Genomic DNA, 16837 nt, shown 5'->3' with positions numbered 1-16837 from the left:
TAAACGTATTTTTAGAGTTCCAACGGTTTGAATCAAGAGGCGCAACTTCATGACTATGATCTTCTCTTCACTCAGACGGAATAGCTAGTTTTAACAGTCATGTCGTCCTCGTACATATCAGTATTCTGATTTTTATACACATTTACCAAGATAATAACAACTTTGCAGCTTTGCCAGAACAGTACTGTCTCATGTAGATTATTTAACGATGAGCAGAAAAAAAAGAAAAAAGAAGAAGAAGAAGAACAATTCCCACCACATTTTTAGGCTTTCTCTGCATGACTACACATATAAAACTGAATTACATTTGCTAAGCCAAATATTGATCCGTCAGTAGTAACTAGTATATAATATAGTGCATGATGCAAAAATATATAATAGCGGTCATGTAAATATAGTGCATGATGAAAAAAAAAGAATATATATATATATATATATATATATAATATATGTGTGATGATCAGATCATACCATAATGAAAGGACTTTTCTACAGACAAAACTAGCTCTCATAGTGTCAGATGACAAATCCCCATAACTTACAGACAATAAGGTACTTAGTTACGGCAAACAAACCCATACGATACGCGAACTGGACATATTAACCAAACAAATCAGTAGAAAAAGAAAAGCAAAAAAAAAAAAAAAAGACACACAAGAACATGACCAAATCCTACCAATTGTAGCATTAATTTTTGCATCATGCAACACTAGGCAGTAGTTCTCCAGGTCATATATTTAATTGTCGCCCATTAGTATTATTGTTGATCAAATAATTAGATCCAAACACGACCTTGTAATTCCCAAACTCACAAGAGATGGCTGGCGGAAGAAGAGTTGAGACCTGATAAATCTGTCCACGCAGTAGAACTACTATTTCCACCCCAGAAATTGTGATTATTTTCAGAAATACCCAAACTAGGCCGTGATGACAAGTTTAGCCCTTGCCGTCTTTCCATCTTCACTGGCGGGAACTGAGAAACCCTAGGAGTATCTGAGGGCATATTGGTCCTTATCACGCAGTCTTCAACTTCAGTAGTAGTAGTAGTATTACTACCTTGAATTAAAGGGTTGTAAAATCCGGCAGTGGAAGACTGATTGAAATCTGGAGTGGCCAAGAAAGGGAATTGCTGCAAACGCCACTGATCCACTTCGCCGCCTTGTAAGATTACACCGCTTTGATCGCTCGAAATATTGTTGGCTGATCCAATCTGAAACCCTATGTTGTGATGATGCTCAGTCTGTCCTTGGATCTCGCTGAAGTTTAGCCCCAAGCCGCCGCCGGCGCCACCGCCGAACCGGGCGAGGTTTTGGATAGAGGCCATGAAAGAAGAGTGAGTTTGGGGCTGAGAAAAGTGGCCGACTAACTCGGCTCCGGAGGGAATTACGCTTGTTGGGTTGGGAATGGAATTAGGACCGGCTGTAATCTGCTGTTTCTCGGCGGAAGTTGCCGGGGACTTAGAGCGGCTAGTACTGCCGCTTTTGCTCTTCTTGTTTCTCCGGCAACCGCCCCCGACCGGGACGTTGCGGAGGGCGCCGCCTCGGGTCCAGTAGCGCCGACACGTCTTGCAGAAGTGCCGTGGCTGAGAGAGGCTGTAGTTGTTGAAATAGCAAAACTTGGTGTTGGCGGACTCACACCGGGGACAGTTTAGAGCCGTCTCCGGCTGCGGCATCTTGGCCAGCCGAGCTCGGTCAGCCATCGAACCGGGCCGGATTGAGCCCGGACCGGAACCCGAACCAGTGCCATGAGAGAGCTGTGGTGGGGGCAGCGGAGGAAGTTGAGGGCTTTCACTGCTCGCTAGGGTATGGTGATGATTTTGTTGCTGCAGAAAGGAAATAGAGAGAAGAATTATAAACCATGAGAAAGAATGAAAATCATAATCAACTGGTATATTCACAAGCAGATAACAAAGGAATAGGAATAATAATCTTCTTAATTTGCCTCCTTTTTTGTTTTCTCTCTTTTTCTTTTTTGGTGAAGAAGCTAGAGGTATGTTTGATGCAAATTATATGGAAGAAAACCTCACCTGGTGCCAATTGGGAGGATCTAAATATACTGGAATGGATGAGAAAACCATGGTTTTTGTGATCTTTTCTTTTTTCTTCTTTTATAAAGGTTGATGGCTCTTTAGGAAAATATGGTGGAGAATCAAAACCCAAGGGAATACCAGAGCCAAGAAAGAAAGAAAGAAAGAAAGAGAAAAGAGAATTAAAGAGAGGGAGGAAAGCTAGGAGAGGCTTTTGTATATATTTTGCTTTTTATTCTCTCATTCTCATCTCTCTTTTTGTTTTATTATATTTTTAGGTCTAAGTGGGAGAAATTTCTTAACACATAAGCTTTCTTTGGATGCTGTGAACGCAGTTTAGTGCTAATTAAAAAGAACCTATTCTCATGCATAGTGAGAGTATAATACTGTAAATTAATAAAGTCACTGTCATTGTCGTCCGTTTTTTCTTTCTTTAATTTGGTCTATACATACAGACATATATATAAATATATAAATATATCACCCGTAAATATTTGGCATTATGGTGGGATCGCCGCTTAAAGTAAGTGAGAATTAATTACAAAACTTACTAAAATAACTACAATTTATATGTTTTGTTTTTTCTGCTAAACAACTTTTAAATGTGTTTTAGATATGTGATGTATCACCTAATTAAAGGGAAAGCACTTTACATTTATAGAACATAATGGTTTTAATCTGGTTTGTCACATATTGTTTGAGCTTAAGTTCTATATATAAACTGCATGCGCCGAAGATTGCATCTAGAGAAGTCCTAGTTAATTACATTGATTGTCAAATAAATATTTATGTTTAGAATTGAATTACTTCCATTATGACAACTATCAAAATTGTGTTAATCTTCTATCAATAGAAATGTAATTGAGGAAAAAAAAGATCAGGCTCGCGTATGATTAGCACGTAATAACAATAAACAATTACACTTTCTTCCAAAAAAAAGAAAGAAAGAAAGAATAAACAATTACATTAGCTTCGTAGCTAGTACTTATTAAGGAAATGGAGCACGTGCCATGAACACTTCACACGTACGCCCTAAGAGCTTGCTCAAAGTTAGTTGCGTATGTCATAAGGATAAAAAGTAGAGTACTTCTCCACAATTTGGCCGCACCGATCAAATAACTTTGAAAAATTTTGAGAGAAGTACTAGAGATCTAGCATTAACAAGAAGTGTAATCCGTGTTTTAGTATGCTCAGCCAGCCCCATTTCAAATAGTAATCATAATATTAATCATGTTTCTGACACACATACACTACGCCTGAATATCCACTACATATATACACACACATATGTATATATATATATATGCTATGATTAACTTCTTCGTACATATAGTCAAATTATACATTAAATGTGAGCCTCTAAGGACAGAAATTAACCACACAAGTTAGTATCGGTGGATGAAAAGAAGGAAAAATAATGTAATTAATACTATTTCAAAATTTTCAAAAAACAATTTTAAAAAAAAAAAAAAAAAAAAAAAAAGCTGCAAAGAATTAACACAACTACTACTTAGAGCGAGATGCAATACTATAATTAATGTGTCAATTGTAAATATAACATTTGAGTGTAAAAAATGCCCTCCAATGCAATACTATTTATTGCGCTAGATTTTTCATATGCTATAGTTTGTAACAAATTTCTCACCAAGTATAGTATATGAGAAATTTGACATTTGATTATTATTGGATGAAATGTTTACTTTTTCCATGTAATCAATACAATTTTTGAATTTTCTAATTATTTTAAAAATAAAAGTTTACTTTTATAACTTTCGAAGCTTAATAATTATAGAGAAAAGTAGATTTAGCATTTTAAATAGCATTATGCCTTAGAGAAAAAAAATAAAAATAATATACCATATCATAGGTTTTAATACTAAATATACAATTAGTATTAATATTTACATTAGAGATGGTCTTAGTTGCAGAAGCCATAAAAAGGCTTTATGTTTTTCTTTATTGTGCAAAAATAAGTTATATGCATTACACTTTAGGACTTTGACTAGTGTTCATGTAGCATTGATTATTTAGTACTAATTAAGTTGTTCTCTTGTCTTATCTCATGGCACCTTCGGAATTCTTACGCAATAAATACCCCCAAGTTTTATCCATCTTTATCGCCTTTTTAACTTCAACAATCTTCCACTTGTCTCTCAACTTTAATTCCAAACTTATATATATACATTTTAAAAATGACAACAACTTCTTATAAATTTGTCATTTCCTTTAAATCATTTTGGCTGGGTCGACGACGTAGGCTTATCTTTCCTGATCTTTTTTGCAACTCTTTCTGTTTAATCACTTTTCTATTTTTTTTAATTTATTGTTTCCTTTTTGCAGATTGAGACCCCAAGTCGAGTAGGTGAAAGATAATTATAGAATTCTTTTGTGTTAGTGGGGGTACACCGTGCAGTGGCGAAGGAATTTGAAGAAGAAAGGCACACATATACATATCTTCATCTATAAGGAATCTGGCTAATCTTTTCTCTAAGCTACATATATATATATATATATATACACACATACTACACATTTTAGTACTATTTCTGAAAATTTAACCACAATTTTGTGCATGAAAAATGGCTAAAGCGCCGTCATCAGCGGAAGCATATAGTCAGTCAGTTGTTATGCTTTATGCTTCTTACAGCTATTATGGCAGGATTCACTTAAAGGCTAAGGGTATGTATAATAGGTCACTGCAGGTCACTATTTGATTAATTTAGATTAGTTGTTTCATAAAGAAATGAACTATTAATTTTTAATGAGGATTATAATATTAATCGCATTTGCTTTTTCACTTCCGATATAACTGAATTTTGAAAGTTATGCTCGGAACGAACAATGATATATATATATATATATTAAATAAAGGATGGAGTCGGGAGATCCTAAAGTTACTGCTTTGATTTCGATTCCGATTTTTATTTTCTAACACGAATTAAGTAGGAGATCTGAGTGCCTCGTCTAGGGAATGTTCTTTTCGTTGTTCAGATTTGGGAATAATCAAATTGTTAAAAAGAAAAAAGAATCTTCCGAAAGTGATTGTTAAATAATATTATCTAAAGGAAAGTATGCCATGTTCATGTACTGTTAATTCTACGACTGAAGTACGAACATAGTTAAGAGAGAAGAAAAATAAATAACTAAATTATTACGTGACAAAAGTAGGCTAGACTTATATGGGACTCATCATTTTTAGTCTACCATAGAAAAGGAGAAATTAATCTTTATTTATAGGTTAAAAAATTTACCATCACTATGACCTAGTTGAGCAAAATAAATTTGTCTTTCTTTCTTTTTCTTCTTCTTGTTTTTTTTTTTTCTCTCTTTTTTTTTTTAACAAACAAGGAAAATAACATATTTAGGGAAGGAACAAAGGGTTTACAGTAAGAAAGACTTTGTTAGCGACAAAGGGAACGACAACTTAGACAGTAAAATTTGTTATGATCACTTTCATGACCAGGTCGGATTAAGCTGCAGTAGTGGCAAAAAGCTTACTGATTAAAAAAAAAAAAGGAGTCCTTTTACACATAACTATGCTTAACAGAAGAGCTCTTTTATTAATTCATTGCAATAATATGCTTGAGTCGTTGTTAATTATTTCCTTTGAATAAATGAAAACCTCCCTTCGGGAAAGCAGTGAAAACAAACCAATTGATGTCACTACTCACTTGCATGTTCAGAAAGAGACGGTGCCATATTAAACAAATTTACAACAATTGAAAACGACATTTTAGGTTAACTGAGAAATTTATTAATTAACTGACAAACATTGATTTAGAAACATGTATATATCTGACTAGTGATCAATCAACGCACCTTAATAAATTTGAAAGCCAAGTATAGATCTAGATAGTGTTCGAGATGATAAAGCGTGAGGATCGAACAAAAATGAGATTATAAAAAGGAAGACGGAGAAGAGATAGAGATAGAAGAAATTAGTTGTTAATTAAGACGAGAACATTAATTACAAAAAGAAGATGAGAACATTAAGATGGAGTTGTTCCATAGGTTTGAAGTAGAGTTTAAATTTTTTGCCATAATGTTAATTAATTTTATCTCGCAAAAATTTTAAATTTCTGTTCAAACTTTTTGTTGAAATCAACAAACCGAACAATACATAATTTTGTTAAGGAGGGAAAAAGTAGTTTCTTTTGGCTTTATAAATCCAATTATTTTGCTTCTTTTTGTCAAGATAGATCTAAAAAAGTTTTGCGCATAAGTTATTAGTGCTGAAAATATCATATCAATTTTTTTAAGCTCAAATAATTAGCTTACGTATCATCATTCACAAAAAGGATCGACTCAAGATATACCGTAATTAATGACGACCAATATTTTGAATAGTCTATACGCATAAGCAATACACGAGGAATTATATATGTTACTACGTAACGTCTTTTCTACAAAGTCGTATCTTTTTTACTAAAAACTTTCTACTTGTTGTCTTTCTACTTGTGTAGAGAGAACATGAAGATTGACAGAGACCCGAATCTGAAAGGCGGAAAAATCATCATAATAAACATATATCTCTCTCATAATTCTAATTGAAATTTGCAAGAACGTACGTAGAAGGAGGCCCATACCAGCCTAATAATTTATGAGCTAGAGATCAATTCTAAGATGACTTCTTGATACTTCAATTCCAAGCATATATGGGAATCACAATACGTTGTGGTTCAGGACCGATCAGGAGAGCCAATAATGGACAAAAGTGGGTCCACAACATAGATGAGCTACATGGATCCCGGTAGGGAAAAAAAAAATAATGAAAAAAATAATAATTAATAATATAAAGAGAAAAGAAAAAGCGCATAGCTTAATTGGCGGCCCACTCATAGCCGTATGATGTAGATCATCAAGAGAAAGGACAATCAGCGTCAATCATTTTCATCAGATGCTCATGGTCGGGGATTCCTTCTGCCACGTCAGCAGCCTGTGGGCTACCACTACGGGCACAATTCCCTAACTACACGCCTACGGAATATATACGGACCTGATTGGACGGTGGAAAAGCTTTCATTCTATTGATTCTACAACCATAGGCACAAGCACTATTTTTTTTTGCCCCCCCCCATTAATTTATAATAAGAAGATGAAAAGAAATTTCCAGGTTTTGGGTAAAACCAATGGGGATCACTTCTGTACCTGAATATTCATGGTATTGGTTTAATACTTGTGCCCTTTTTGTGTTGGTAAAGTATTAAAGGACGTCAACTATTTGGAGAGAATCGTAGAGACTAGAGAGAGCTTCTTGGAAATTCTTGAAACCTTTTTTTTTTTTTTTTCTCTCTTTTTCAATGAAAGCCGGCAAACGTGGGTGGTCTCTTTTGTGAATATGTATCGTGAGCCTGATTTATGCGTATTTATGGACTGAATTGATAGTTCTTATCAACAGATATATATATATATATATAATTAGAAGGATATATAATGATGAATATGTTATGCATGTACCTAGAGGCCAGTAGCTAGATATATATTCACACCGTATATATATCGACAATGATTTCCCTTCTCGGGAATATTCTTCTGTAACAATTCAAACATATTAATTATATCTCTGGATTCATATATACCTACGTGAACATGTTTGTTACTCCGTATATTAACACATATATTTGGCAACTTCAGCATTTTATTAATATAACTTCGACTTTTTTTTTCTGGATTTTTTTTTATAAAAGAATTGAAACTTTGACAATTTAATCTGCAATTGTCAGAGTCAGAGCACTCAATTTCGAAGATTATATAATGTGAATATTGGACTAAATCTTGGTAGAATTTTATAATTAATTATATAATCAGTGTTTCTAATGTGATAGGTTGAGCGATTAATTAAATAAATGAGTCCTATATATTAATCTATAGATCATGAACCGGATCTGAATTTTTCATACGGAACGCGCAAGAATAAGGTACTTTAAGCTATACGTTTTGCATTCAGCTTATAAATAATCTTTAGGCCACTGGGTCATATTTATATATCATGTAAGTAACATGTGTTGGTTTGCCTTTTCTTTTACAAACTACATAACTAATTAATTTGCATGGGGATGGATTGGTGGTTCCTACAGCTTGGTGGGTTTTTATGATAAACGTGGATAATATTCTACTTCATATTTTAATTCCAAAAAGACAGAAGGGGGTGGTCTTGGAATCTAATTCCCCAACTGTGCGTACGATTTTGCACAGAGAGAGAGAGAGAGAGAGAGAGAGAGAGAGAGAGAGAGAGAGAGAGAGAGAGAGAGAGAGAGAGACTGCTTTCACTCATTTTCATGGGAAAAAGCTATCCCTTCGTCTAGAGAGATTTAGTTGGAAAAAAGAAGCAAATTGCAGCCTTGACAAGTTCTCTTGTCCTCTTCCGCTCCTACACATTCACAGCCACTGCCCGCGCACGCACATGGCTTATGGTTGCCCACAGCAAACTTCTTCTAGGTGCACACCCACTTTTCAGTTTGATAGTTATGCGTACCTCTATCTATATAGATAGAGTATCGGGTTTAGTGAATGTTTCTGAACATCAGATCATATTATAACGTGATAATATTAAGGACACATTTAATTTACTGATTCAAATTGATATGTGACTTTATGTGAGAGTTTTTTACTGTAATAAAAAGGTTAAATGTGACGGTTTTTAAGAGCCTTTTATTATAGCAAAACTCTGAATTCTAAACTCAAATCGAGAAAATGAACGGAACCTAAATATTACAGAAATCAAACGATTAAAAAATACTTTTCAATTTTGTTGCTGATTTATTATAATAATTAATTTCCTATACATATATGTATGTATATGTAATCTATATATATGGAGGAAATTATGTGTGAAGAAGGAGCCAGGGTAGGACCCTCGTTGAGCAAGGGGAGGGACCCCATTTGCCTACTTTTTGGGTTGCAATGATCTTGCATGAGTATCAACCATTAATGCAAGAGGGTCAACTACATGACCAAAAAGCAAAGGTTCTTCTGCAGAGCTTCTGGTGCTATGGCAAAGAGATGGTACCACATCTGTCATATTGGTTGTGATAGTAAGTGGCTGCATCCCAATAATTATATGTGTGTATACCCACAAAGACACATAGAGGCGTCATATATATATATATATATAATATCTAAATGTGTATCGTATGGCAAAGCTTTTTTTCATAATTGCACATGCCTCTGACAATGTTGAATAGATTCTGCTGGTAGCTGGCCGAATATTGTCACTGTTACGTAAGGCCTAGTATTCGGCCGTTGCGTAATTTTTGTGCCTAGCTCTCTGAAAATGCAACGAGACAGCCAGAGGGAAAAGTAAAAAAAAAAAAAAAAAGCCTTTCGTTTTGTTTCTCACTAATTGCTTTGTTCCTGAATGAGTATATTTTTCTCATCTCAATAAATGAGAAACGGCCAATAAGGTCAACAAAGCAGAATTGGACAAAATTTGAGAAGTCAGAGATAAAAGCTTTATTGCCCGAAACAAACTAACCTTGCATTTGATTAAATATCGATCGATCTCACGAGTACTGTTGATAATGTCTCCGTTTACTTTACCTTATGAACCCTCTGATTAAGGCTATACCTAAACTAGAAGAAAAACTTATATAAATTAATTAGATAGATTAACTTTATAATTGTGTCTTAATCTTATTAATGTTACTGCAAGATCTTTTTGTTTGTTTTGTTTTTTCCCCTTTTTTTAGTAAAAATTACACTGTATGCCATATTTAGTTTACAAGAGCAGAATTGAAATATAGCAATTCAAGTAGAACATTTTAAGAAGATTATAATTACATGGCGTTTGATTTACTGTAAATACTGGCAAGAGAGAAAGAGTAGTGCAGAGAAGAAAATGAACGGGATAATATTTGTATAGATATTCCCAAATATCACCAGTGGCTGTTCAAGAATGAGAGGTGTATATTTTGAGGACTAAAGGGATGTTTGTTTTTTGTATTCGTATCTGATTCTGAATCATGATTTATAGTTCTTTACATTATTTTTCTCTCATAAAAAATACACGTAAAATGAGAATAATTTTAAATTATAATTATGAATTTATGAACTAAACGTCTACTAAATAACCTCATCTGCCTTATGTACACGTGTATAAATCAATCATAGAATATTAAATACAATAATTTTACTGCTTAACATGTGGTAATCATTATGACGATTGATTTTCTTGTTTTATGTTGCATAATTAATACGCAGTGATTGTTAGAATAATTTTAACTTCTATTACTTGTCGATACGCTGGTCCAACAATATGGGGTAGGATGGAGCGGGATCTGAGTTTGGGAGATCATATAACATGGGGTTCATTAATCCCAAATTGTATAAAAATAATAAATTAAAAAATATGGTTAACAATTGATGTAAACTTAGGTACTAATTAGTTAACTAACAATAAAAAAAGAAAAAGAAAAAGAGAGAGAGAAAAATCATCGCAACTAATTTAGATCATAATATTTTCACAACAAATTAAGTAAGGTTTGGTGTAAAATATTTAACGGCCTATTTCATGGATTGGATCCATATATATTATCTAAGCATCTGAATTTTATATTCTTCGCAGTAGTATTAGATGTTGAGAAGCGCAGCTATGAACAGTAATACTAATATTAATATTAATAATTCCTACCCAATTGACTCATAGATGCTTTGACTTTGTACAGAATATTATATTCTTCGCAGTAGTATTAGATGTTGAGAAAATTGGGTATTTCTTGATAAAAAAAATAACTTTACTGTGAACAGTACGTGTGAATAGTACCGTATAGATGAACAATATTATACGCAGTTGACAAATTAACTATTGAATACTTAAAATAAATAAAATAATACCATAATTGATAACGGAGTCCGGCCAAATATTACTTACGTCTCTAGATACTGTAGATCACTCTATTTACTAAATAGAATAAAGATTACAAATTAACAGAAATTACAAAAGCCTACAAATTGGAAATCTAAAGAATTTTCTACAAATTTACAAATGAGAGAAGCTCACAGTTTTTGGGATGTAAAACAAATGAGGGGAGGCATGTATTTATAGCATCTGCCTCCCCCTCTTCTACGCGTGAACCAGCTTTAAATAGCTGGGTTCACTTCTTAAAGTCATCACCGTTTTCGGTGCTTCTCCTTCTTCTTCTCTCTATCTAACTTTCTCTTTTGGTGCGGCCCATATTTTTTTAACAATTGAACCACCCATATTGACTAATAAATCTCCACCTTGTGAAATTGTCAAATGAGTGTCATTCAAATAGTGTCTTCAAACGCGCCTCTAGGCGCCAACTTAAATATGCAGGATATTGACCAAGTCCAAATAATGTTTAAACTTGGTTGTTGTCACCACCTTAGTCATCATATTTGCAGGATTCTCTGCTATAGAAACCTTTTGAAGGAGTAACTCGCCTTCTTCAAGAATTTCCCGCACAAAATGATAGCGAACGTCAATGTGCTCTATCTTTGCACGGTAGACTTGATTCTTCGCTAAGTGAATAACGCTCTAACTGTCACAATGCACCATAATGTGCTTCTGACCAACTCCCAAGTCTTCAAGCAACACTTGAAGTCAAATTGCTTCCTTAACAGCTTCTATAATAGCCATGTACTCTGCTTCTATCATAGACGCAACTGTCGATTGGAAGGTAGACTTCCAACTGATTGGCGCCTAGGCTAAAGTGAACAAGTAGCCAGTGGTAGACCGTCGCTTATCTAAATCACCTTGCGTAGTCAGAATCACAATATCCAATTACAACTTGACCAAGTGATTTTTCCCGCTCAAACACCAAACCAACATCTACGGTGTTTTTTAAATATCATAGAATTCATTTCACAGCTTGCCAATGAAGAGTAAGCGGGGTACTTACAGGTTTTGAATTCTCATTCATACCAAAACGTTGTGTACCTTCTTCAGATATTACTTCTGAGTCAAACAAAACTTGTCTCTCGATCTATCCCTGTTTATTTCCATTCTGAGAATCTTCTTGACTTCATCTAAATCTTTCATCTCGAACTCTTAATTCAACTGAACCTTCAATTTATTTATTTTTGCTTGGCTCTTCGATGCGATTAGCATATTATTAACATATAAGTAAATGAAAGTACCATCAACATACGAGAGTAGCAAGTATATGGTATACATTTTTCAATTTCTTTGTCTTGGTCGGCTAGTATTATAAGCCGATCAGTGACTACTGAAATTCCTTAAATTTGTCGAATTTGATGGCGAAAAAGACGTATAGTACTTGTGTTTTTTTTTTTTTTTTTTAAATTCCATCATGGGTTTTGTTTTGCTCTGTCTCAGGGGACAATTGGACGCAGTAGTTTTTGGTTGGATCCTCTCTGTTTTCTTCCTCCTTACTGGTTTGGCTTCAACGTTGCTTCCAAAACAGATGGATACGGATAAGCTTGTTTGGGTTAACTATAAAGGAAAATTGACCGGCTTTTATTTTTTATTTTTATTTATTTTTTTTGTGAGATCAGAATAAGATAATTGGTTTGTATTTGTCGTCAACGTAGTATTATAATTTCGTACACCTCTTGCACGAAATAGTATGTATGATGTGATATAGCATTTTTTTTTTTTCACTTTTCTTTTTAGAAAAATAATGATGTCGAGTTGTATACTGCTCAAAGAAATGGAAATTTATACGAGCACTTTTGTTTGTCCCATAGGGTTTTAAACGTGTCAACTTTTTATAGGTTAAACACTGTTTTTTCAATTCTTTTTTTTTTTTCCTTAAACATCAACTTTAAAAAAAATGTAGGTTTTGTATAGGAGTGTAGTTATATAATATATATTTTTCAAATTTATGCAAATATAATTGACCGGGTTACTTAGATTAATATAGAAATTACTAGGCTAAATTAGGGACATGGATATAAACATATATAATAGACACGAACTTACATTAATAATATAGAAATTATTCGGCCAGACTGCATGGACATGCAAAGGAGATTTGTCCAGAGGGAAAGTAGAAAAACTAACTGAGCTAGCTCCTGTTAAATTTTGAGTTGACGGGAGACTTATCTGCTTTAAATATTATATTGCTCTTATACTGCAAAATTAGATAATTTAATTAGGTCTATATTCCATCCCAATATCTCTCTTGCATACTTTACTCAGGCCCAGTTTGGTAATACTTTTTCAACAGCCAGAAGCATTTCTCCATTAACTTTTGGGTTAAATTGCGTTTAGTAAAAAACCTTAAAAGTGATTGTGCAAGAAGTTTGAGGGTTCCCACAACAGAAGCTAAAAGTCAGTAGAAGGCTGCTTCTGCTTATGGCTTATGCGGGAAGCTCTAAGATTCTTTCAATGAATTTTTTTAAAACCTAAATTATCCCTGTTTAATTATCACAATTCCATTAAAGGCTCTTATCAGACTCATCATCTCTCTCCCTCTCTTCTCTCTTTGTTCTCTATCTTCGATCTCTCTCTCTATTTTTTTAAGTTAAACAAGTATTTCTTAATAATAAAAAAAATTATACATATTTAAATTTCATATCATATCTATTTTGGCCATCTATCCACAGCAATTTAACTTTACAATTTACCAAACGTTATTACACTGCTTTTAGAACCAACAACACTTGTATAATTACAGTTTACTAAACACTCAATTACTTTTTATATAACAACTGTTTTTTTTTTTCAACACAGCTAATAATAATTTTTTTAAAATCCACAGCATTACTAAATTAGCCTCCAATAGAGGTTGCATTAAAATCCTAAAGAGAATCTAGGGGTACATTTATTCATTATGTTGGAATAAATCTATCCGAAGCTCCGTGATTGGATCGCTTAAAAACTTTGCTAAACACAAAGATTAAAAAGTAACAATAAAATTAAAGGAAACAAGGAAAAGAGAGTTCTACGTCATCAAGAAAGTCTGCTTGGAGTACTTCTTAGTTGCTAAATAGTTCAAAAATAATGTTGATGAGGTCCAACTCAAATTTTGTAGCGACCCTCTTTTGAGGCGGCCAATCGGACCCTCATCCGCTCAGGAATGTGACAAACGTCATATGCTATCTCTATAACGTTGATCCACTCCATTAATAGGTACGGTTGACGGCGACCGGAGAATGTGTGAACCCGCATGTTTACAAACGCGGCCATAGCCCTACGATCCTCCTCGATTTGCCTGGGGTCTATCGGTGCAGCCATACTCTATCGTAACGCAATAGTATTAACATTAATATTTACTCATAATATATTATTTACATGAATTTCTACTTACTTGGACTGGGGCGGAGTAGGCACGTGACGGTGTGGAGTAGGATGGCAGGATACCGGCTCTGAAGGGCAATGGCAAGCGGCGGACGAATGGTGGAGATGGGAATGGATACCGCTCACGCAGTTATCTTCCGCAGTAAGTTTAAGAAAAATCATGTATATGTATATATGATTTAAAGGTTTCAAGCATGTATGTTTAAAAAGTATAGGTACATATGTATGTTAAGGAAACCGAGGTTGTAGCTAACAACTCTCGTTTTGAGTATTTAAGTTTTAGAACGTTGCAACAGAGCATGCAACAAATAAATAAATTTTAAACATGACGATTTAAATGATTGATTTTAAAAGGGCTTTAAGATGTACTTGAATTTAAGATTTCTCACGAAATCCGTTTTAAAGTCAAAATTAAATGGCCCGATTGAATTGGCTAGTTTTAAAAAGGCTTTTAAAGAGCATTTGAAATAAGAGTTCAAATGCTGCTCTGTTTGAAAGATATTTTTAGAACGTTTTATCTTAACTGAAATTAAGAAAAGCTTTAAGAAATTTAGTGATTCACTTATGTGAAATTATTGTTACAAATTATGAAAGTATTCTTTCTTATATTAAAAAAAAATGTTCCGCAAATTTTAAGAAACCCCAGTAAGTACAAGTTAAAGTTTAAGTTACAGTGGCGGCCTCATAGGAGGGTCGTCACAAATTTAATCTTAGGTTTTGGCAATAATAACCAAGCCCAAACTTTGGAATTTAAATTTTCAGGCCAATCCAATATGTCCTATGAATTAAAAGCTACCATCCCCTGCGAACTGTTTGTTGTTTCTAACTTGTTTAACTTCAATATGCAATGTGGAAGTGGGAGTTGGGAAACGTCTTTTTGATACTAATATACGGTCTATTTACCCGTTCAGTTCGTTAATTCGAGTTTTTAATTTAAATTGAGATGTGATATTGTATGAGAACTTTTTACTATAATAAAAAAATTAGATGTGACTGTTCCTGAAAATCACATTCTAAACATTATTGTAGGTTTAAATTGTGTTTAGGTGTATTTAAACTTTTTTGTTACGTGTTATTTTTAATTAATTTTCTGTTCAAATTTTGTGAAAAGAAGGGCCAACAGTCTTGAAGCCACTGTTCACTCTCCGTGATTGATATTTTTGAATCAGTCATATATAAAAAAGTACGTAATACTCATATATGATCCACAGAGGGACGTGTCCAAAATTCCATGATCAAACCTTAAATCACCTTTCCTTAACTGGGATCTTCCCTATTTGAATAGTATTTCGTACTCTTATATAACCCTTACGTAAAATAAAAATAAAAATAAAAAAATAAAAAAAAAGAGAGTCAAAAACAGCATAATAGTACTTGCTGAAGAAAGACCCTCTGCATCAGATGCATGGCACTTGTTCAAAGCCAGAAGGTATGCCCAACAGTATGAGATAGTAGAGATCTTACTTAGATCTTGGTACGATAGTATCCTGCTACAACTCAGCACCCAACTTTCAATATATCTTTCGGTTCTTTTATATATTATGGTTTAAGAATTCTATGGTAAGATATGAAAAACTACAATATCAGTAAAGCTCTGTTTTAAACCGTCAATTCCATGCAACGAATTTCGTTAAGTTTTCTTTTTTTATTTTGATGAGATTAGATAACCTTATCATAGAAAGCTCTTTTATGAAATAAACCTTGTAATGGAGTTGAAATAGCGACAATATCATCTTATCCCGTTGGTGCATTCTCATCTTTGCAATATAAACAAATAAACAAATAACCTAAAATATATAAGGTAAATAGCAAACGATTTCTCGGTTCTTCATATTTACCACCTCCTTGAAAAAACAGTTCGTCCATGACAAGTTGAATCAAACAATTACGCAAACCAAAAACATTAGTAGTTACTAGTTAGATAACGAAAAAGGTAAAAGTTTTCGCAGTGCTTTTTTTATTTATCACTTTTCTTTGAACAGCTCTGCAGAAGAACCAGAAAGGCAGAAACTTCAGGCGCAGAAAATGTACGCAACAGTCTTAATTCCAAACTAAACGGCGAGCAACTTATTAGTCACTCCGAAATTGCAGGCTAAAAAGCTAAAAATAAATTAAAATAAAAGGTTTTCTGCCCACATCATTTCATTTTCTCACCGAACAAACAGGCTTTAGCTCTACTGGGGTCTGGAAACGCGAAAAAAAAAAAAAAAAAAAAAAAAATCCTAGCAGTTACTGAATAGGACAAAATAGTACGCCTGTGGGCAGGGAATAGATCCACGTCATTTATTTTGGACGTTTACTTTACTAATTTAAATTTTTAATTCGATTTAAAATGTAATTTTATGTAAGAATTTTTTTACTGTAATAAAATTTAAATTCTAAACTTAAATTTGTGAAATGAACATAACCTTTAATTGTTGGTGTTTTGACTTTCTAACGATTTCAAAATTTGTTGAGATTCGAGAAAAAACGAAAGTTGGATTGGGAATATAAGCGGAAAAATATAGGCATTATTCACTTCTTCGATACTTCTTTTCAATTCGAGTTAAAATATAATTTTTTATTAGAATATTTTATCGTAACAAAAA

General features: G+C 33.5%; 1 protein-coding gene across 1 annotated transcript; it reads right to left on the bottom strand.

The window, feature by feature from the left end:
- Nucleotides 1–490: 490 nt before the first annotated feature.
- On the bottom strand, nt 491–2212 carry LOC21407915 (dof zinc finger protein DOF3.6). Its single transcript, XM_010108149.2, has 2 exons — nt 2027–2212; nt 491–1822 (listed from the first exon to the last, which is right to left on the bottom strand). The coding sequence occupies exons 1-2, from the start codon at nt 2075–2077 to the stop codon at nt 809–811; spliced, it is 1065 nt and encodes a 354-aa protein (XP_010106451.1). The 5' UTR covers nt 2078–2212; the 3' UTR covers nt 491–808.
- Nucleotides 2213–16837: the final 14625 nt, after the last annotated feature.

This window comes from Morus notabilis, unplaced genomic scaffold (genome assembly GCF_000414095.1).
Source record: "Morus notabilis unplaced genomic scaffold, ASM41409v2 Scaffold46, whole genome shotgun sequence".
NCBI lineage: Eukaryota > Viridiplantae > Streptophyta > Magnoliopsida > Rosales > Moraceae > Morus > Morus notabilis.
Note: the sequence above shows the minus strand (reverse complement) of the source record. Positions and strands in the feature narration are given on the sequence as shown.